Source organism: Suncus etruscus, chromosome 13 (genome assembly GCF_024139225.1).
Source record: "Suncus etruscus isolate mSunEtr1 chromosome 13, mSunEtr1.pri.cur, whole genome shotgun sequence".
NCBI lineage: Eukaryota > Metazoa > Chordata > Mammalia > Eulipotyphla > Soricidae > Suncus > Suncus etruscus.
In genome coordinates, this window is record NC_064860.1 from 13,270,297 (window position 1) to 13,292,462 (window position 22,166).

At 36.6% G+C, this 22,166-nt stretch overlaps 1 protein-coding gene across 1 annotated transcript in view; it reads left to right on the top strand.

The window, feature by feature from the left end:
* ABCB5 (ATP binding cassette subfamily B member 5) overlaps positions 1-22,166 on the top strand; it is a 101,020-nt gene that overhangs the window by 47,189 nt on the left and 31,665 nt on the right. The window contains exons 13-18 of the mRNA XM_049785979.1: positions 2,283-2,444; positions 6,238-6,378; positions 10,399-10,542; positions 11,584-11,688; positions 11,856-11,933; positions 17,400-17,483. Of these exons, the coding sequence (XP_049641936.1) occupies positions 2,283-2,444; positions 6,238-6,378; positions 10,399-10,542; positions 11,584-11,688; positions 11,856-11,933; positions 17,400-17,483 (714 nt within the window). The remainder of the gene's footprint in view (positions 1-2,282; positions 2,445-6,237; positions 6,379-10,398; positions 10,543-11,583; positions 11,689-11,855; positions 11,934-17,399; positions 17,484-22,166) is intronic.

A 22,166-nucleotide genomic window follows, 5' to 3' on the forward strand; every position in this document is an offset into this window, starting at 1 on the left:
TAGGCTGTAGACTAGGACTTGTACAAAAACCAAGATCTCTAATTATAGAGGCTCGACTTTGACAAAAGAGACTGAGCAGAACTTTTGGAACCATACAGAAGACTCTATCATAGGCTTCGGCTTAGGATCTGAGCTAAAACCAAGACCATTTATTATTGAAGACTGATAACAAGAATAATGAAGGAACAGAACTTCTAGAACTGCAAAGACTCTATCCTAGGCCTTGTCCTATGTTCTGTGAAAATACCAAGATCTCTAGCTACAGTGGCCTGATTTTATCATCCACAACTGAGCAGAAAAGTTTCCTGGAACCACAAAAAAAAGACCTTGGGGTGTGGTAATGAGCATGTATGGAGCCAATAGTTATTCCCATGACAGTATGCATCAAGGGAGAAGAAACCCTGAATCTCTTCAGCCAAGGGAATTCCCTTTCTTACTTCCCCAATACTTGCTGTGCCTATGCAAGCAAAAAAAAAAAAAAAAGGTGGGGGAGGGAGCACAAACCTTGCCACACCAGCACTCCTTTTTTTGTTCTTCTTTTTCTTTTTTTACTTTTCCTCTTTTTTCTTCCTTTTTTCTTTCTTTTAATTCTTGTGATTTTTATTTGGTGATTTTTTTTTTACTGCTAGGTACTTTTTATATTTTTGGTAGTTGCTATCTTTTTCTTTTTTTGTAAAAACTATTAGATTTTCTTGTTTTTGTTTTGTTTTGCTATGTTTTTCTACTCTTTCTTTTCTTTTCTTTTTTTCCTTTGTCTTTTTCCAACAGAATCACACAACTTGAATCATCTTGTTCTGCCTCATGAATTGAACGGTAAATCAACGGTACCAGGACCAAACACTCATATGAACATTGAGTGGAATTAAAAAATGATCCGACTTAAACATCAAACCTAAAGTCAACAACAGAATTGATACCCTATCTACAACAAGCTATACACAGAGGGGAACAGTTTCACTAGCACTCCGGGGGACAAAGGAGAGATACGGGACACATGCTGGGAAAAGGAGTGGAGGGAGGGAGTGGGAATGGCCCTGATTCATTGTCACTAAATATCTTAAATACTTCTGTGAAAGATTTGTTATTCACTCTTTGGTCACAATAAAAATTATTATTTAAGGGCCTGGAGAGATAGCACAGCGGCATTTGCCTTGCAAGCAGCCGATCAGGACCAAAGGTGGTTGGTTCAAATCCCGGTGTCCCATATGGTCCCCCATGCCTGCCAGGAGCTATTTCTGAGCAGACAGCCAGGAGTAACCCCTGGGTTGCTGGGTGTGGCCCAAAAACCAAAAAAAAATTATTATTAAAAAAAAACTCAAAGTTCAGTAGGCCTGTTCAATGACTGGTGCTTTTGCCCCTATTTACCAACTAACAGTATTTAACAAGATAATAGTTACTGCAAGATTTGAATTCACTAGTACCAGTTGCCATTATCAAAGTTCAGTGGACCTCAGTAGCAACCTAAGTGTTCTCCTGTGATTGTCTGCTTAGCCTCAACAACTTAGAGTTGAGCATTTGTCACTGCAGAATGAGCTAATTCATGAGTCTTTCTATTTGCCTGAGTTCTACATTCAATACTACTCTAATATCAAGAGCATTAATCTGCACTACACCCCTAAAATATAGTTAGAACAAATTTCCCTAAGAAATGAAGACTAAGATTCAGTGAAGTAAGTGAAGTAGCTGACATAAGATTATATACTCAGAAAAGAATAGAAATAAGATTTATGGAAGCACAGAGATAGTACAGTGGGGAAAGTGCTTGCCTTACAAGCAGCAGACATGGATTCAATTTCTGCACCCTATATGGTTCTCTGAAACCTCGAGGAGTAAACGTGAGCACAACCAGGTGTGACCCCAAAAGAAAAGAAACAAAATTTAAAGCCAGAAATTGTAATTCTAGACATCAATGATGTAAAAATTGTTGAACAAGAGAGTCTGCCTTACAAATTGCAATGTATCTGAGCTCTACATATGAGGAGGCTTACATTCATACTTAATTAGCATGCTTAGTACAATAACATCTAACATTCTGTGTTTCAGATGAACTATTATGAGCTTTTATTGAAACAACTGATTCCAATCCTACCATTAGTCTTACTAATCTGTTCATAAAAACTGCTCATCTGTTTCTGCAATATGGTAATCTTTTAAACTCAAACCATGAGAGTTCATACTTTTATATATTATATATAGGGCACAGTAATGCTACAATAAGTTTTCTTAATATCTAAGCATGCATTCCTTTTTAAAGTTATGGTTTCTATGCTTAATTTCCATAGGCAAGCAAAGGTCGGACTACAATTGTTGTAGCTCATCGGCTTTCCACGATTCGAAATGCAGATCTGATTGTGACCATAAAAGATGGTCTAGTGGTGGAAACGGGAACACATGCTGAATTAATGGCAAAACAAGGTCTATATTATTCACTGGCAATGTCACAGGTAAATGTTCACTGGCATAACATTATGCTAGCAAAGTTTTAATTTTGTTTTTACTTTTTAAAAATACAGTATTAGGGGCCCGGAGAGATTGCACAGCGGTGTTTTTCTTGCAAGCAGCTGATCCAGGACCAAAGGTGGTTGGTTCGAATCCCAGTGTCCCATATGGTCCCCCGTGCCTGTCAGGAGCTATTTCTGAGCAGATAGCCAGGAGTAACCCCTGAGCACTGCCGGGTGTGGCCCAAAAACCAAAAAAAATACGGTATAAGAAACAGAAGTTTTTGATTGTTATCTTGGATTTCACAAGGTAACCAAGGTTGCTGGGTCTCTAATGTCCCAGTATCATTCTAAGTAATTTGATGAAATGTAAAGAGATAATGGATATATAACACCTACTATTGCCAAGGGTACTAGAAATAAGTTACATAGTTTTAATGGTCAGATCCAGATCAGTCGGAATCTATATACTGTAATTTTTGTTTCGATTCTATAAAATATAATACAGTATTCTTACATAGTACATGCATAAAACCTAAACTTTTCTTCAGGGAATTAACTACTATATTACAAAGAGGTACTAATAAGAAAATCAATTCCAAGAAGCAGCATAACAGCATGACACTGCCACTTAACTGTTTTAGGACTTTGCACATTTGTTTCAGTTTTCTGGGCCTCAGTTTTCTAATTTTTAACGTAGGGAAAATGGTAGATGCTGATTAATGAATTATGATATAAATATATTCATTCACTTCAGATGTCTATAATTTCTCTCTCTCTCTTTTTTTTTTTTTTTTTTTTTTTTTTTTTTTTTTTGGTTTTTGGGTCACACCCGGCAGTGCTCAGGGGTTACTCCTGGCTCTACGCTCAGAAATCACTCCTGGCAGGCACAAGGGACCATATGGGATGCCGGGATTTGAACCACTGACCTTCTGCATGAAAGGCAAATGCCTTACCTCCATGCTATCCCTCCGGTCCCAATTTTTTGACACAAATTGAGCTATACAACTCTTCTTTCATTCATTTTTTTTGTTTGTTTCTGGAAAACACGAAGCTATACCCCATCTGGCTCTGCGCTTAGGATTCGCATCTGATGTGCCTCGGGGCTCATTGCATATGTAATGCCAAGTTCAAACACTAGTTACTTGCATGCAAGGCAAGCACCCTAACCACTATACTTTACTTAGGCTCATAGGTGACTCTTCTTAAAACTACTATAACGCAATACAACTTTTAAGGAAAGTTTGATTCATGGAAATAAATGTTATACTTATTTATTCTGAATCATATGATTATTTATAGGAATATTACTTTAGCGAATTTTTGTTACAATGAAGCTAAAAGCAATAGGAAGAGATAAATATCAAATCTTGTTGTTTTGTTGGATAACCTTCTCAGGAAAAAGATTGATCTTTGAACAATTAAGTCACTTCCTTAGAAAGATATTGAGGGCCCGGAGAGATAGCACAGCGGTGTTTGCCTTGCAAGCAGCCAATCTAGGACCAAAGGTGGTTGGTTGGAATCCTGGTGTCCCATATGGTCCCCCGTGCCTGCCAGGAGCTATTTCTGAGCAGACAGCCAGGAGTAACCCCTGAGCAACGCTGGGTGTGGCCCAAAAACCAAAAAAAAAAAAAAAAAGAAGAAGAAAGATATTGAAATTTATTGTAAACTTTCTACAAAGTATATAGCTTCTGAAACCAAAAAAAAAAAAAAACAAAAAAACCCAAAAGTATATAACTTCTGAAAGCAAAACCAAAAAAAAAAAAAAAAGCCAAATATGGTGGGAAATGTCGACTGGTGAAGGAATGTGTGTTGGGACTTTTTATGATAGAAAATCAATGATGAAAAACTATGTCACTGTATTCACTTTAAATCACAGTGATTCACTTAAAATCAAGCTAAAGTAAACATTTGTTTCTTGGTTATATGGAAAAAAAAAAGAAGTGGTAGCATATAGGAGTATTCGATTAAAATGTTAGCATAGTAAACATATTTGTAGTAATATACAGACATTAAACACTCCCTACCCTGGTCTAAAAAGCCATATATTTTATCCCTCCTTATATATAATTTTTTGGACAATAATCATAGTTAGTTGAAGTCATGAAATTTTCCTATACATGAATGTACATGGAATCTATTATGCTGAGTGAAATAAGTCAGACGGAGAGAGAGAAAAACGCAGAACAATCTCACTCATCTATGGGTTTTAAGAAAAATGGAAGACATTTTTGCAGTAATTCTCAGAGATAAAAGAGAGGAGGGCTGAAAGGTCCAGCATACTACATTAAGCTCACCACAAAGAGTGATGAGTGTTGTTAGAGAAATAACTGCATTGAGAACTAGCATAACAATGTGAATGAACGAGGGAAATAGAAGCCTGTCTAGAGTACAGGCGGGGGTGGGGTGGGGAGGAAGGAGATCTGTGACATTGGTGATGGGAATGTTGAACTGGTGAAGGGTGGTGTTCTTTGCATGACTGAAACCCAACTACAATCATATTTGTAATCAAGCTGTTTAAATAAAGATAGATATAAAAATAAAAAAAAATAATCATAGTTACTTCACATCCAAAGAAAGTTAATCTCTTATTTCATTAAAACTCGTCACATTTCAAGACCAAAGTGGTAGATAACTCAATGGAACACATTCTTTGCTGTGTGAAACCCTGAATTTGGTCCCCAAGGACCCAATCCCATGCTCCCATAAAAATACCTCTGAGTGTATCCTCTATTTTTGTAAATGGCCTCATTTCTATAAGTAACATAAAATCTAAAAATAAACTAACCAGTAAATAAATTTTTTTGTTGTTGTTGTTTTTCCTATTAAACACTTTGTTTAAGGTTAACCTAGCTTCTTTGGAATTTCTTCTTCAGGAGCTGAATTCACCAATTTTGCTTTCTTATGAGTTTAATTGGGAATTAGAAAGAATGATAAGATCTCCTAAGATCTTCTCTGCATCAGGATGGGTCTCTTTTTTAAGGGCCTGATTACATCTTAGAAATAAAGCCCATGGAGCTGGAGTGATAGCACAGCAGTAGGGCATTTGCCTTGCACTGCCAACCTGGGCTAGGGTGGGTTTGATCTTTGGCATCCCATATGGTCTCCTCAGTCTGTCAGGAGCAATTTCTGAGAACAGAGCTAGGAGTAACCCTGAGCACCTCCAGGTATGGCCCCAAAACAAACCAACCAAAATGTATAAAGTCCAGAGAAAGTTATGAAGAAAAAGATCATAAAAATATTATCTTTGAGTTGTCACTCTCGCAAACCGTCTTGTGTTAGGATCAAATCTCTTTAACTGGAATAATTATTTTGAACTAAATGTTGTTGTTTTCCACTAATATATAAAGGTCTTTAGAAAGAAAGATACAATTCGTTACTGTGAAGTCACTAACATTTTAGGATGATTTGAACATATAACTTTAGTAGCTTTATATCAAGGCCAAAAACTTCAGCCAGAATTGCATAAAGAGCTGGAGCACTACTTCAGTGATTTGTATTTGCTATATTGCATGCAATCTAGCCGGATTTGATCATCAGCACCCCACCGTTACTGAGTCCAGCAGGAATAATTCCTAAGTGGAGAGCCATAAAAAAGTCCTGAACATTGCCATTTGTGCCCCAAAACAAAGCAAACACACAAAAAGGAACTGTACAAAAATATTCCATATTCGATAACAATATGTAATATGAATATAAATAATATAATATAAATATTATATTGCATTAAAATGCTTTATTACATTACTTAGAATTTTAAGGCATTTTTGAATAGTAACATATCGATTCTTCACTTTAGGAGATTAAAAAAGCTGATGAACAGATGGAATCTAATACACATTTGACCGAGAAAGCTGCCAGCTGTGTTCCTCTTTGTTCAACAAATAGCTTCAAGTCAGACTCTAAGAATGAATCAGAAGAATCCACCCAATATAGAAAGGTAATGTTTTGGGGATGAATAGATAGCACAGAGATTAAGGTGCTTGCCTTGAACACAGCCAAACCCAACTCAGTCATTAGCAATGCTTGATTCCCCAAGTTCAGCCTGGAGTGATCCCAGAGCCAAGAGCCAGAAGTAAGTCCTGAGCGCATATGTGTGTCACCAGCCCATGCATGTAATATCTGCAAGTAAATGTTACTATCTCCTCTCCTGAGATATGGTCTCTCATTTCAGCATTCTCTCTGCCTAAAGAAAGCTAATGGGACCATGGCTATCACTTTTCTGGTACAGCCAAGATCTAGAGAAAGCTCCAGCTTTCTAGAACCTAAAAGAAACCTGTAGGCCAGGCTTTATGGAAAATAATATGGAGATTCCTCAAAAAACTTGACACTGAGCTCCCATATGATTCAGCTATTCTATTCCTATTTATAGATGGAACACAAAAAAATACCTCTGCACACCTATATTCATTGCAGCTGGCTATTTATAATAGCCAGAAATTGAAAACAACCCAGATGCATGACAACAGATGAGTCAGATGAGTGGCTAAAGAAACTGTGGTACACATACATAATGGAATACTATGCAGCCATCAGGAGAGATGAAGAAATTTGATTTTCCCATACATGGATGAACATGGAAACTATTATGCTGAGCGAAATAATTCAGAGTGAAAAAGATAGACATAGAATAGTCTAATTCATTTGCGGGTTTCTAAGAAAAATAAAAACACATTGCTGTAATAATACCCAGAGACAATAGAGATGAGGATTTGATAGGACCAGCTCATGATATGAAGCTTACCACAAAAGGTGGTAAGTGCAGTTAGAGAAATAACTACACTGAAAATTATCAGGACAGTTAGTGAGTGAGTGAAATAGAATGCCTGTCTCAAATACTGGCAAGGGGGAGGAAAGAAGGGAGATGGGGGGGCATTGGTGGTGGAAATGTTGCACTGGTGAATGGGGGGTGTTCTTTTTATGATTACAACCCAACTACAAACATGTTTATAAACAGGGTGCTTAAATAAAAATATCATTTAATATTTAAAAAAGAAGAAACCAGTATTCTATAGGTACCTACTGTGAAAGTAGAGTATGAAGAAAAGCTTTAACTATGCAGGAATCTTCCTAGAGATTAAGAAAAATTTTAAGAAATTTTTCTTAATCTTCCTAGATTAGATAGCACAGCAGCGTTTGCCTTGCAAGCAGCCGATCCAGGACCAAAGGTGGTTGGTTCGAATCCCGGTGTCCCATATGGTCCCCCGTGCCTGCCAGGAGCTATTTCTGAGCAGACAGCCAGGAGTAACCCTTGAGCACCACTGGGTGTGAACCCCCCAAAAAATACCAATATGCCTTTAAAAGCACTAATGAAAATCACAAAAATTTGATATTACATACGTGTGGCTGACTTTTGTGATATCAAATTTTTGTGATTTTCATTAGATTTTTATAGGCATTTCATTACTATATAACAAAATATATAATATAAAATAACAAATAACATACAATATATAATATTCTATAATATAACTATGTTATTGAAACTATATGCTTTATAAGGAGAAAATATAAAAGGAAAAATTCTGTAGGGAACCGAAGGAATGGCTCAGAGCACCTATCTTGCAAATGGGACACTGCAAGTTTCATAACTTATAGTGGAAATTCTCAGGACACTAAGCCTTTGTTTCACTCCCAAATAAAATCTCTGCTTAGCATAAATAATTGGTACAACATTAGAATTAACTTTTTAAATGTACTTATTATCTTTGGGCAAGTCTCCTGCAGAAAAATGAGTCTCCTTATGACAATGATATTAAAAACTTCAGAAGGAAAATAGTGATAAACTTATTTTTAAAAAGTACAATTGTGGTTTAGCCATCCTAAAAAATAGTATTTACAGACATAAGCACCTTAAAAGATCTATTGTTCAAATAACAAAATGTCTAATATAGTTGGCAGCGTAAAATCAAAGCAAGAATAATGAACTGTTCTATAGCCCTTCCTAAAAAATTCTTTGATTGTCAGCTTCATAAAGTTTATGACTTCAAGAAAAAAATATTAGAAAGCTTAATGTGGGGCCAGAGAGATAGCATAGCAGTAGGGCATTTGCCTACCATGCTGCCACCAAGGAGATATTAGGGTTTGATTCCTGACATCCCATATGGTCCCCAGCCTGCCAGGAGTGATTTCTGAGCTCAGAACCAGGAGGAACCCCTGAGTGCAGCTGGGTGTGGTCCAAAAACAAAAAAAAAAAAACAAAAGAAAGTTTATCTTTTGGGAGGGGGGGTCACACCTGGCGGTGTTCAGGGATTCCTCCTGGCTCTGCACTCAGAAATTGCTCCTGGCAGGCTCGGCGGATCATATGGGATGCTGGGATTTGAACCACCTTCTGTTCTGGATTGGCTGCATGCAAAGCAAAAAGGCCTACTGCTGTGCTATTTCTCTGACCCCAAAAAAAAGTTTTAATGTATGTAATATCTTTACTTTATACCTTTCCTACTCAAAATAATTCCTAACCACAAACATAGATTAATAAATACACTATATATCTAAAAACAAGTGCAAAACAAGCACATCATAATATTATTTATTCAGTGTTCACTATAATACTACATCCCTGGGTCACTGCACACATCCTGAAAGGTCTTATTGAGCTTTCACTTCATAAATCTGCTTTTTGGGCTGGAAAGATACCACAGCAGGTAGGGCACTTGCCTTGTACATAGCTGATTCTGTTTGATCCCCAGAATCCTATATGGTCCCTGGAGCAACACCAGATAAAATCTAGAGTGCAGAACCAGAAGTATAAGACTCACTGGATGTGAGCCCCAAAATGTAAATAAATGGGCCCGGAGAGATAGCACAGTGGCGTTTGCCTTGCAAGCAGCCGATCCAGGACCAAAGGTGGTTGTTTCGAATCCCAGTGTCCCATATGGTCCCCCGTGCCTGCCAGGAGCTATTTCTGAGCAGACAGCCAGGAGTATCCCCTGAGCACCGCCGGGTGTGGCCCAAAAACCAAAAAAAAAAAAAAGTAAATAAATTAAAAGTTGGTGTTTTTCATAATAGATATATGTATAGATGTTCCCCTGTAACAATAACATCAACAATTAATATATATTGAGTACTTACTGTTTGTAAACTCTTACATTTAAAACTCCTACAGAATGGGGATTGGTATGACTCCCTCCTAAAGATAAGAGAACTTAGCAAGTTGAAGTAATAGAAGTCAGACATTACAGCATTTTATTTTTAAATGAAAACCAAGACATTTGTTGGGAGTGCCTCCCAAACAGTCTCATGAGGCTCTGGGTCCATTCCCAGAAATCCTTGGCCAACTGGGCCTCACAGATCAATGCTAGCACCTGAGGATGAGGAGGAAGTGCTTGAGCTTTGTTGGACTGCCCAGAAATTCTCGGAGAGCTTCATGACTATGCTTAGGGTGTTGCTGTTAGTAGTATGGGGAGGTAATACAATGCCAGATTTTTTATTTTGATCTTGGAAAAGCATCAACCTCTGACCACTGAACCATCTCTTGGCTACTCTAAAGCCAGTTTTCACCAAGAAATCAAAAAAAATTTTTTTTGTGTAAATAAATCAGGAATCTTGAAAACTTTCGACCCTAAAATCTGTTCTACTTCACTTTCTCTGCTATTTCATTCCCAGATGTTTGTCTCATCTTAGAGTATTTTTTACTCCACCGAGTTTAACAGGCACCAAGAAAAATATGTCTTAGTTTTCAGAACCTGTGCTTTTATTTTTTAAATGGTGGCAACTGAGTGAAAGCCAGAAAGGTGAAAAATTGCAGTCACTTTTAAATAATATTCCTTTATTTTATGTTTAAGTGTCATTATCAGTAATGCACATGAACACTAAAATATTTTCTAAGAAAAATGCTACTTTCCACTTTGCCTTCTATTCGATATTTTACATTAGAGTTTGCTTTTAGATCGATTTATCTCCATAGGTTCTGTGCTTCAATTAAACTGGAATTTTAACCAAGGTATTTTCCTAAATATAGGCACATCTTCCTGAAGTGTCTCTGTTAACCATCTTTAAATTAATCAAGTCTGAGTGGCCTTCTATAGTTCTGGGGACTTTGGCTTCTGTTTTAAATGGAGCTGTTCATCCACTATTTTCTATCATCTTTGCAAAAATCATCACTGTAAGTAAAACTAAGACACTTTTTGACAATTTTAAACAACATAGGTCCTAAAGGAATTTTTACTCTGTCTTTTAAGGAACAAAACTGGGACTTATGTATCACTGCTAGTGAAATCCATAATAGGAAGGTTAAGTACTGATGTCAGGGGATAAACCAGATTCAATTGTGAAGCATTTGGCTGACTCTTGTTGACTGGGAGATCAGTGAAGAAATTGCTTTGTTTTCTAATTTTGACTCCAGTGCTGTATCAGCATTCCAAAGCACTGAAGCAATAAATTAGACAAAGACAACTGCTCTCCTTTCAACTGGTCTGAACAATAGCCAATTTTTTTAGTACCAGCTAGCTCAAGATGGGGAAGCAACGAAGTTTGAGATTGTGTCACAGGACTCAGACAAGTTAAAGAATTCAAGGAGCTCACTGAAGTTGGGTTGCGTTGGCTGGATTTGTCCAACTACATTTGGTTTACCAAATGCCAATGTCTATTATTTGAAGAATAATTTCTGGGATATTTTTAAAGACCTCATATTTCACTTTACAAATAGAATGATACTAAGAAACCTGACTTATCAGAATTTACTAGAAATAATTGTTGATACTATTTTTTTTTTTTTTGGTAATGTGCTAGTTTGGGGCCTGAGTGATAGCATTGCAAGCGACCAACCTGGGATGGATCAAGGGTTCAATTGCCACATCCCATTTGGACCCCGAGCCTACCAGCAGAGATTTCTTAGTGCAGAGCTAAGGGTAACCCCAGAACCCCACTAGGTGTGGTCCAAAAACCAAAAAAAAGAAAAAATGACTATGCTAGTTTAATAGTATAAATAGAGCAAGCTGAGAAATTGTCTAATCCCATATTGCATGGCTTAAGAGAACTAACAACATGCTTTTACCGATTATAATTAATATAAAGGATAAAATACTATATGCTTTTTCAACCAAAATGTATATATACTATTCTGTAAAAATCCACATTAGGATAAAATTGTATATTTTTTATATTTCCATTAATTGCCTGTTTAAAAAAATTTATTCCATTTCAGATGTTTGAAAATGATGATAAAACCACGTTAAAGCATGATGCAGAAATTTATTCCATAATATTTGTCATTTTGGGTGTGATATGCTTTATCAGTTATTTCATTCAGGTAAAATTTTGATGAATTGTTAAGCATGAATATGAGTAATATTTTATATCCTCCTTAGTTGTATTACTAGGAAAGTAAAATATGCATTTCTAAATATGAAAACTAATGTTAAAAATAAATCAAAAAGGAAACTAAGACTAAATTTACATTTTAATTTTGCTTTTTAGGGATTGTTTTATGGAAGAGCAGGAGAAACTTTAACCATGAGATTAAGACACTTGGCATTTAAAGCCATGTTATATCAGGTCAGTGTTTAATTCATTTTTTTCTTATTAAAATATGTCTGTAGGGTCAGAGTGATAGCACAGTTATAAGGCAACTGCTTTGTGTGTAGTCAACAGAGGACAGACCCTGGTTCGAATCCCAGCATCCCATATGGTCCCCCGAGCCTGACAGGAGCAACTTCTGAGCACAGGGCCAAGAGTAATCCCTGAGCATAGCCTAGTGTGACCCAAAAACCAAATATATGTGTGTGTTTGTAAATGTTAGAGCTTTTAGCTTTTCATCACCATCAATTTATTTTTTTAAATTATTTAAGCACACAGTTACAAACATGTTTATAATTTGGTTTCAGCCATAAAATGCGCACCTCCTTCACCACTGCAACTTTCCTGCCACTATTGTCCTCCCATTTCCTACCTTCCACCACCACCTCCCTGTCTTCAAGACAGTCATTGTATTTCTCTAAATGCAGTTGTCATGGTAGCTGGTAGTGTAGTTATATCTCTAACTGCACTTACAACTCTTTGTGATAAGCTTGTTATCGTGGGCTCATCCTTTCAGCCCTTATCTCTATTGTCTCTGGGTGTTATTATTATACTGCCTTTTATTTTTCTTAAATCCCACATATGAGTGAGACTATTCTGTGCTTATCTCTCTCCCTCTGTCTTATTTCACTCAACATAATAGTCTCCAACTCCAACCATGTCTGAACAAATTTTATGACTTCATTTCTTATAGTAGCTGCATAGTATTTCATTTTATAGATGTACAACACTTTTTTAACCACTCATCTGTTGTTGTGCATCTGGGTTATTTTCAGGTTCTGGCTATTGTAAATAGTGCTTCTATAAACATAGATTTGCAGAGGGCATTACTGTATTGTGTTTTTGTGGTTCTGGTGTTGGAATAAAGACAAACCCTTAGATCAATGGAATAGATTTGAGTATTCAGAGAAATTCCCCAGACATACAATTAATTAATTTTGATAAAGGGACAAGAAACACAAAATGGAGCAAAGAAAGCCTCTTCAACAAGTGATGTTAGGACAACAAGTCAGCCACATGCAAAAATGTCAAGTGGGACTTCCATCTAACACCATGCACAAAGGTCAAATCCAAATGGACTAAAGACCTTGATATCATTCCTGGAAACATAAAATATATAGAAGAACATGGAGGTACCATATTTGCCGGTGTATAAGACGACTGGGTGTATAAGACGACCCCCTAATTTTGCAGTTAAAACATAGGTGTAGGCCTATATTCGCTGTATCAGTCAGAACGTTCCTGTGCTGCAACTGTATGTACCACAGTGAGCCAATCACAACAAGCAAAGGTTCAAAGATTATACTGTAATGGACTTCCTCTCTGACTCTGTCCAATCTGAGCAGGCTTTTTACAGTGTAGATTCGGTCCAGAATATTGTCTAATTTGCATGCATAAAAAGCCGGCTTGGATTGGCTGAGTTAGAGAGACGGTCGGAGCAGCCTTGCAGTGATTGGGGCAGGATTGATTTGAAAAATTCTTTTTGTGGCAATATTCAGACAATTTTCATTTACTGGCATATTGAAACATTTTTCGGGATATACTCGACGTATAAGATGACCCCTGATTTTCGGTTGAATTTTTTTGTTTCAAAAGTTGTCTTATACGCTGGAAAATATGGTAAACACTTGATGACTTGAGACTAAAGGCACCTTCAAGGAGGAAACAGCATTGTCAAAACAAGTGGAACTGGAGATAAACAGATGGGATTATATTAAGCTGAGAAGCTTCTGCACCTCAAAGGAAATAGTAATGAGGATATAAAGTCTACCCACAGAATGGGAGAAACTATTCACCCAATACCCATCAGATAAGGGGCTAATATCTAAGAAATACAAAGCACTGACAGAACTTAATAAGGAATAAAATCTAACCACATCAAAAAATGAGAATAAATAAACAGACAATTCCTCAAAGAAGAAATACAAATGGCCAAAAGACACATGAAAAAAATGCTTCACATCACTAATCATCAAGGAGATGCAAATCAAAACAATGAGGTACCATCTCATACCACAGAGGCTGGCACACATCACATAGAACAAGAACAATCAGTGCTGGTGAGGATGTGGGGAGAAAGGAACTAGACTACATGGCATTCCAGGCTTTATAAAAAACAATATGTAGATTCCTCAAAAAAAAAAAAAACTGGAAATTGAGCTCCCATATGATCCAGCTATACTAATCCTAGGGTTATACCCTTGGAGCACCAAAACCCAACAAAAATTGCCTTCTGCACACCTATATTCATTACAGCACTATTTATAATAGCAAGAATCTTGAAACAACCCAGATGCCTGACAACAAATGAGCAGCTGAAGAAACTGTTGTACATATACACAATGAAATATTATGCAATCATCAGGAAAAATGAAGTCATGAAATTTTCCTATACATGGAAACTAGTATGCTGCATGAAATAAGTCAGAGGGAGAGAGTTAGACACAGTATAGTCTCACTCATCTGTGGTTTTAAGAAAAATAAAAGACATCATTGTAATAATACCTAGAGACAATAGAGATGAGGGCTGGAAGGACTGGTCCACGATATGAAGCTTACCATATAAAGAGTGATGAGTTTAGTTATAGAAATAACTACACTGCCAACTACATGACAATGGTAGTGATTGAAAATAATGCCTGTCTTGAACACAAGCAAGAGGTGATGTAGGAGGGAGAGGGGGAACCATTGGTGGTGGGAATGTTGCATTGGTGAAGAAAGGTATTCTTTTTTTATAACTAAAACCCAACTACAAACTTGTTTGTAATCATAGTGCTTATATAAAGATTTAAAAAATATTCATTAAGAAAAAAAGAAGGGGCTCGAGTGATAATACTGAGAGTAAAGCACTTGCTTGCCTTACAGGCAGGTGGCCAACTCATGTTTAATTCTGTCATTTTATTTTTGTCTCCTGAGTCTGCCAGGAGAGATTCTTGAGCATAGATCCAGGAGTAATACTTGAGCGTTGCCAGTTGTGGACCAAAAACAAAAAAGAAAGAAAGAAAGAAAAAGGGAAAAAAAGCAAATGTGTTTTTCTAAATTTGCAAAGTACAAGAAATTCAGTTATTTACGTCATAAAGATATTACATATTTAGACTTTTAAATTAGCTGGCTATAGTTAGAATTTTATTTTATTTGTAATCTCTGCTTTTGAATCTTCTGTTAGATAAATGAACAAAAGACCATTTTATTAAAATAAAACAATACAGGGGCCGGAGAGATAGCATGGAGGTAAGGTGTTTGCCTTTCATGCAGGAGGTCATCGGTTCGAATCCCGGCATCCCATATGGTCCCCCGTGCCTGCCAGGAGCAATTTCTGAGTCTGGAGCCAGGAATAACCCCTGAGCACTGCCGGGTGTGACCCAAAAACCAAAAAAAAAAATAAATAAATAAATAAAATAAAACAATACAATGATTATATTGTAAAAGTAAAAAAAATTCTATTCACAATTCTCCCTCAGAAAATCAAGTACCTCAAAATCAACTAAACTAAAAATGTGAGAGATATATAAAAAAAAAAAAACCCTAAAAATACTACTGCAAAAAATAAAAAAAAGTCATGAGTAAGTGGAAACTCATCTCTTGCTCATGGATTAACAACATTAAAATACTTTCCAAAACATTGTACAGATTTAATGCAATCACTATAAGATCATCCATGATATTTTTAAAATAAATAGATCAAACACTCCTGAAATTTATAGGGAACATTAAACTTCCATAAATGGCTAAAGCATACCTTGGTAAAGAGAAAATAGAAGGCATCATTTCCCCCAATTTTAAAATGTACTATAAAGTGATAATGAATTAAAACAACATGGTATTGGAATAAATGAAGAACTTCAGATCAATGGAACAAGCTTGAATATCCTGAGACAGATTCTCAAATAAGACCAAGCAAGTGGAAGTCTAGGTAAACAAATCTGACTACAGAAGCTGCTTCACTTCAAAAGAAATGGTGACCCGGACACAAAGATTATCTACAATTAGAAGAAAACTATTCACCTAATACCCATCTGATAAGGGGTTAAGATCTAAGATGTGAAAGAGAGGTGCTGGTATGCACTGGTAAAGAAAAAATATAACACCATCAAAAATGTGGAGAAAAGATTAACAGAATCTTCCTCAAAAAAGAAATATTAATGGCCAAAAGACACCTGTCAAAATACTCCACATCATTATCAATAATAAGATGTCATCTCACACCACAGAGACTGGCACACAGCCTACAGAACATGAACAAGCAGGGAATGAAGAGATAGCACAGTGGTAGGGCATTTGCCTTGCACTCGACAGACCCAGGACGAACCTGGGTTCGATTCCTGACATTCTATAGGGTCTCCAAAGACATTCAGGGGCAATTTCTGAGTGTAGAGTCAAAAGTAACCCCTAAGCATCTCCAGGAATGGCCCCAAAACAGAAACAAACAAACAAAAATCAGTGCTGACATGGATGAAGGAGAAAGAAATTATCATTCATTACTGATAGGAATGCCTACTGGTCGGAAAATAATATGAACATTCCTCAAAAACTAGAAATGACGCTCCCATATGATCCAGTAATACCACTCCTGGAAATATACCATACAGGCCAAAAGACATAGTGCAGAAAAAGCATATGCACTTTTATGTTTGTTGCAATAGTTAGAATCTGAAAACAGCCCGAGTGCCTCAGAACACTCATCGTGGATAAAGAAACTGTGGTACATCTACACAATGAAATATGATGCAACTGTTAGGAACATGAAGTCATAAATTTCCTTATACATGGATAGATATGACGAATATTATGTGAGTGAACTGAGTCTGAGAGAAAGGAATAGACATGGAATGATACTTACCACAAGAGCAGGGAAGTACAGATGGGGAAAGAAGAAACCACTATGACAATCATAGTTGGAAACAATCACTCTGTACAAAAATTGGGTGCTGAAAGGAGGTAAGATGATACAAATGATACCCCTTCAGTAATAATATTGCAAATCACAATGTCTAAAAGAGAAAGAGAGAGAGAGAGAGCGAGAGAGAGAGAGAGAGAGAGAGAATGGGAACATAGGTGGAGGGAAATGTAAGCCATGAAGGAATGGGTATTGGACATTGTATGACTGAAAATCATTAACATCTTTGTAACTGTATTTCACAGTGCTTCAACTAAAACACCAGGTGTGGCCCAAAAACAAATAAACAAAAACATAAAAAAGAATAAAAAAGAATCTCTGGGACCAGAATGGTGGCACAAGTGGAAGGGCGTTTGCCTTGCATGTGTTAATCTAGAATGATGAACAGCAGTCTGATTCCCAGGCGTCCCATATGATTCCCCCAAACCAGGAGCGATTTCTGAGCACATAACCAGGAGTAACCTCTGAGTGTCACCGGGTGTGGCCCTAAAAAGAAAAAGAAATGAATTTTTTTATGATAATTCCATGTTTTTTTTTCTTTTTTCTAGGATATTTCCTGGTTTGATGATAAAGAAAACAACACAGGTGCCTTAACAACAATATTAGCCATAGATATAGCACAAATTCAAGGAGTAAGTACACTTCTGTTATTTTAAAATGTTTGTGCTAGATGCATGGGAACATATTACATATGTCTATATGCTTATTAGGTAAACTATGCTGTTCTGAACCACAACCTTAAAAAAACAGGTAAGTGTCATAACCAAGTAGAAACACTCTGTAAGATGTAAGGCGGCCCTTCTGTTCTAAGTATGTTTAGCCAAAAATAAAATTTTAGCTGCTGTAATTAGATAACCATCACAAAACTTGCTAGATTTTTGTCACTGTTTGTGTTAATGTTTTTCTTGAACACCATTCAAATCTGAAAACCTGCAAATCAGGCATTCCTATTTGCAGCTGTATTTTATAGTTGGGTCATTTTCTTTTTAAATAAGTATTCATACAACCGAAAGAACAAAATAATACTCATAGGTCAACATTATTCTCACCTTGCATTATTTACTAGTTGTTTCTAACAGTGTTACTTTTCATAGAAATTAATGAAAATATTTTTCAACCTGATTTTTATAAGCATCTGACTGATATCATTTGATCACTCATAACATTCTCATTCTGAGCAAGTTAACCTAAGTAAGATAGATTTTAACAGTATTTTATCATGTATCATCAGCTATATTTTATTTTATGACATGCTTCAAGGTAACTGTTCACCAAAGAACTCCTTAATAATAATAAGTATCATTTTGAAATAGCTAGGAATGTCTGAAAATATATGCTCCTGAGTATGTATAGAAGCTGATATTTTGAGTCATATTAGTGAATTAAATTTTAGGATAATATAACTCAAGTTGATTGCACATAACCAATTTATCTGATATTGTGTTATAGTCTCAGGTAATGATTTATTGACAGTACATTTATCACTAGATATTCTCTAATATAATGTGTAGCCATTTTAGATACTTTGGAAGACTTTGTTCCACAAATAGCAATGTTTAAGCAATTTCTTTTCAGAAGCCAAAAATTTAGCTCTTTTTTTGTTAACAAGAAAGTGTTATATTGATCCCATAATGTATACTTGTCCAACTGATTGTAATTAATTTCAATCATTTTTCTCATCAAAGTTAAAGTTATATTATCCAAAAAAAAGTCATACGATTTACAATTATTCTGAGTCAACTATGTGAAAATAGAATAGCATTATTTTGATAATAATTACCTAATTTCTTAATTTGACTTTTTGACATGGAAGTATTTAAAACTTTATATTATCTGTGATTAAAATACTAGTCCTCATAATGATATTAATCTCAGAATGAGAACAGCATATGATCGATGTTTTGCCTTATAATTTTAGGTTAAATTTATTAAAAGACAGTATTAAGTCATCATAAGTCAAAAGCTACTAGCCAGAGCCATTCAGTGTTAATAATAGTGACTATAGGTGGTTTGTTCTTCCTATGAAGAACAATTTCAATCTAGCCCCTTGACTCAAAATATCTTAATAAATTTATACCACTGATTTAAAAAACTTCAAATTGCTGCATGGTGAAGCATATCAAGATACTCAGCTCTCAAGCTGTGGCAGTAGCCCTGTGATGGAGCACAGACTTTGCTAGTATGAGGCCCTGTGTTCAGTCCCCAGCACACTCCCGAAAACTCCTAGTTAGCTTTTGTTTTTGACAAAAGCAGATAATGATTTCCAAGTCTACATAAGCAAATAAGTTTCACCTTTAACAATAATGATTCCCAACAGCTTACTTACTCTTCAGCAACTTCAAACTCAACATTGGCTCCTCACCAACAAAAAAATCAACCAATACAGCGAGTCAGAGAACTTGTATGGGGTTAAGGTTCTCACTATTGCATGTTGTTGGCCTCAGTTAGAATCTCTGGCACTACCAGAAGAAAGCGCTGAGCACCATAAGGTGTGGCCCAAAGTTAGAAGTAAATAAACTTTTCTATTAACTAAGAGCCTAATAGTATCATATTTGTCAACTGATCAAGTGCCTGGAATTTAACTTACCTTGCTTTTGTTTATGTTTTTGTTTCCGTGACACTCAGGGGTTACTCCTGGCTATGTGCTCAAAAATCGCTTCTGGCTTGGGGGACCAATGGAATGCTGGGGATCGAACCAAGGTCCATCCTGGGTCAGCCGCGTGCAAGGCAAACGCCCTACTGCTGCGCAATAGCTTCGGCCCCCTTACCTTGCTTTTAATTGACTAGTAATTGACTAATAATGTTATGATCAATGTCTTCAACATTTTTGTTGTTTGTTTTTGGGGCACACTGGTGACTCTTAAGGGGTTACTCCTGGCTTTGCATTCAGAAATCGCTTCTGGTTGAGGAACCACATGAGATGCTGGAATTCAAAACACAGTCCATCTTGGATAGGCTGCGTGCAAGGCAAACCCCAACCGCTGTGTTATCGCTCCAGCTCCTAATGTCTTCAACTTTTATTTTTGAACAACTATTATGACAATGCTAATCATCAGATATGTGTATGTCCTTTGAATACAAGTTTTTCATGCAGCACTCGAGAATGATTTTTTTTTTTTTTTTTTTTTTTTTTAGAGTTTTTGGGCCACACCCGGCATTGCTCAGGGGTTACTCCTGGCTGTCTGCTCAGAAATAGCTCCTGGCAGGCACGGGGGACCACATGGGACACTGGGATTCGAACCAACCACCTTTGGTCCTGGATTGGCTGCTTGCAAGGCAAACACCGCTGTGCTATCTCTCCGGGCCCCTCGAGAATGATTTTTAACTGACCTTCTACAATTATTTTTTGCTAACCTGCAAAATGAGCTGCTCAGAAATTTACTTATTTTCACCTTTCTTTTTCACTTCTTTTTTTTTTTTTTTTTTTGGTTTTTGGGTCACAACCGGCGATGCTCAGGGGTTACTCCTGACTGCCTGCTCAGAAATAGCTCCTGGCAGGCACGGGGGACCATATGGGACACTGGGATTCGAACCAACCACCTTTGGTCCTGATCGGCTGCTTGCAAGGCAAACGCCACTGTGCTATCTCTCCGGGCCCATTCACTTCTTATCTTTATGGAGACTTCTAAAGATGACATGATCCTTTTAAAGTTCATTATTTTGCTGGGAAGGGGGGGGGAGTAAGTATGGAATTCTCTTAGCTTTACCAAATACTGCTTTCCTGAGATTAGGAATATTTTGATAACTACCTATTTTAATAATCATTTATCATTACAACTACATAATATTATGGCATAATAAACACAATCTTTATCTTTAATATTTATCTTTAGAACCATATAATCTTATGGCATAATAAACACAAAACAGTGCTATCTATTTGAAATACAAAAATAACTCGAGGCTAGAGTGGTGGGACAAGTGGTAGGGTGTTCGCCTTGCACACACTAATCTAGGACAGACCGCAGTTCGATCCCCTGGGATCCCATATGGTCCCCCAAGCCAGGAGTGATTTCTGAGCAGGCCCCAAAACAAAAACAAAACAAAACAAAATGAAAAAAACCTCACAGCAAAGTCCTCATACAAATTATGAGATTTAAAGTTCACTTTTTTACTTTTATTTTTGTTTTTAGATTATGGATATGCAATAGTAAGTTTTTTTGTTCCTTTGTTTGTTTGGAGGCCACACTGGGCAACTCTCAGGGACTACTCTGGATCTGTGCTCAGGAATTACTACTGGCAGGCTTGGGGAACCATATGGAATGCCAGGAATTGAATCCAATTGGCCAAGTGCAAGGCAAATGCCCTACCTTCTGTGCTATCACTCCAGCCCCCACAATAGTAATATTTTAACTAATATCTTTTTTTTTTTTGGTTTTTATGCCACCCCCAGTGATGCACAGGGGTTACTCCTGGCTATGAGCTCAGAAATCACTCCTGGCTTGGGGAACATATGGGACGCCGGGGATCAAACCAAGATCTGTCCTGGGTCAGCCACGTGCAAGGCAAACGCCCTACCACTGTGCTATCACTCCAGCCCCTTTAATGAATATATTTATTTAAGCATCCTGATTACAAACATGTTTGTAGTTGGGTTTCAGTTATAAAAAACTAATACACCCCCCCTTTGGATAAAATGTCACAGTGCAGTAGTATATAAGGAATTCACCAGGTATTCAATTATACTTATATGACAATTTTGTAGCACACTGAGTGGTAGGGCAAAATGTTCGAGGTAGAATGTATATCTTCTTTAATAACTATTCAACACCATTATAACACAAAAACAGTTATAGACAAGGAACAAATGGACATAACTACGCTTCAGTAAAACATATGGACATTGAATTTCTTCTTTTCTTTTTTTTTTTTTTTTTTTTTGGTTTTTGGGTCACACCCGGCGGTGCTCAGGGGTTACTCCTGGCTGTCTGCTCAGAAATAGCTCCTGGCAGGCATGGAGGACCATATATATATATATAAATATATAAATATAAATTTATATAAAATATAAATATATATATAAATAGAATAGAGTATTCTCTAATATTTCCTTATCCCAAATCTGTATGTGTGTGTGGTACATATAGATGTGTGTATGTGTTCTACAGGAATAATGTCTTTTCAAATCATTATAGGCTAGGTCTAACATTTGTAACAATTCTGAAGCAGTTTCAGTTGATTGAATTTATACTCACCATGAGTCCTATTTTGTCCCTATTTTTGCTATTTTAATGGTAATTTTTGACAGGATGCCACATGTTTGGAACTGACCATTTTTATGCTGGTATATTTGCATATCTATAAATATTGTCAGA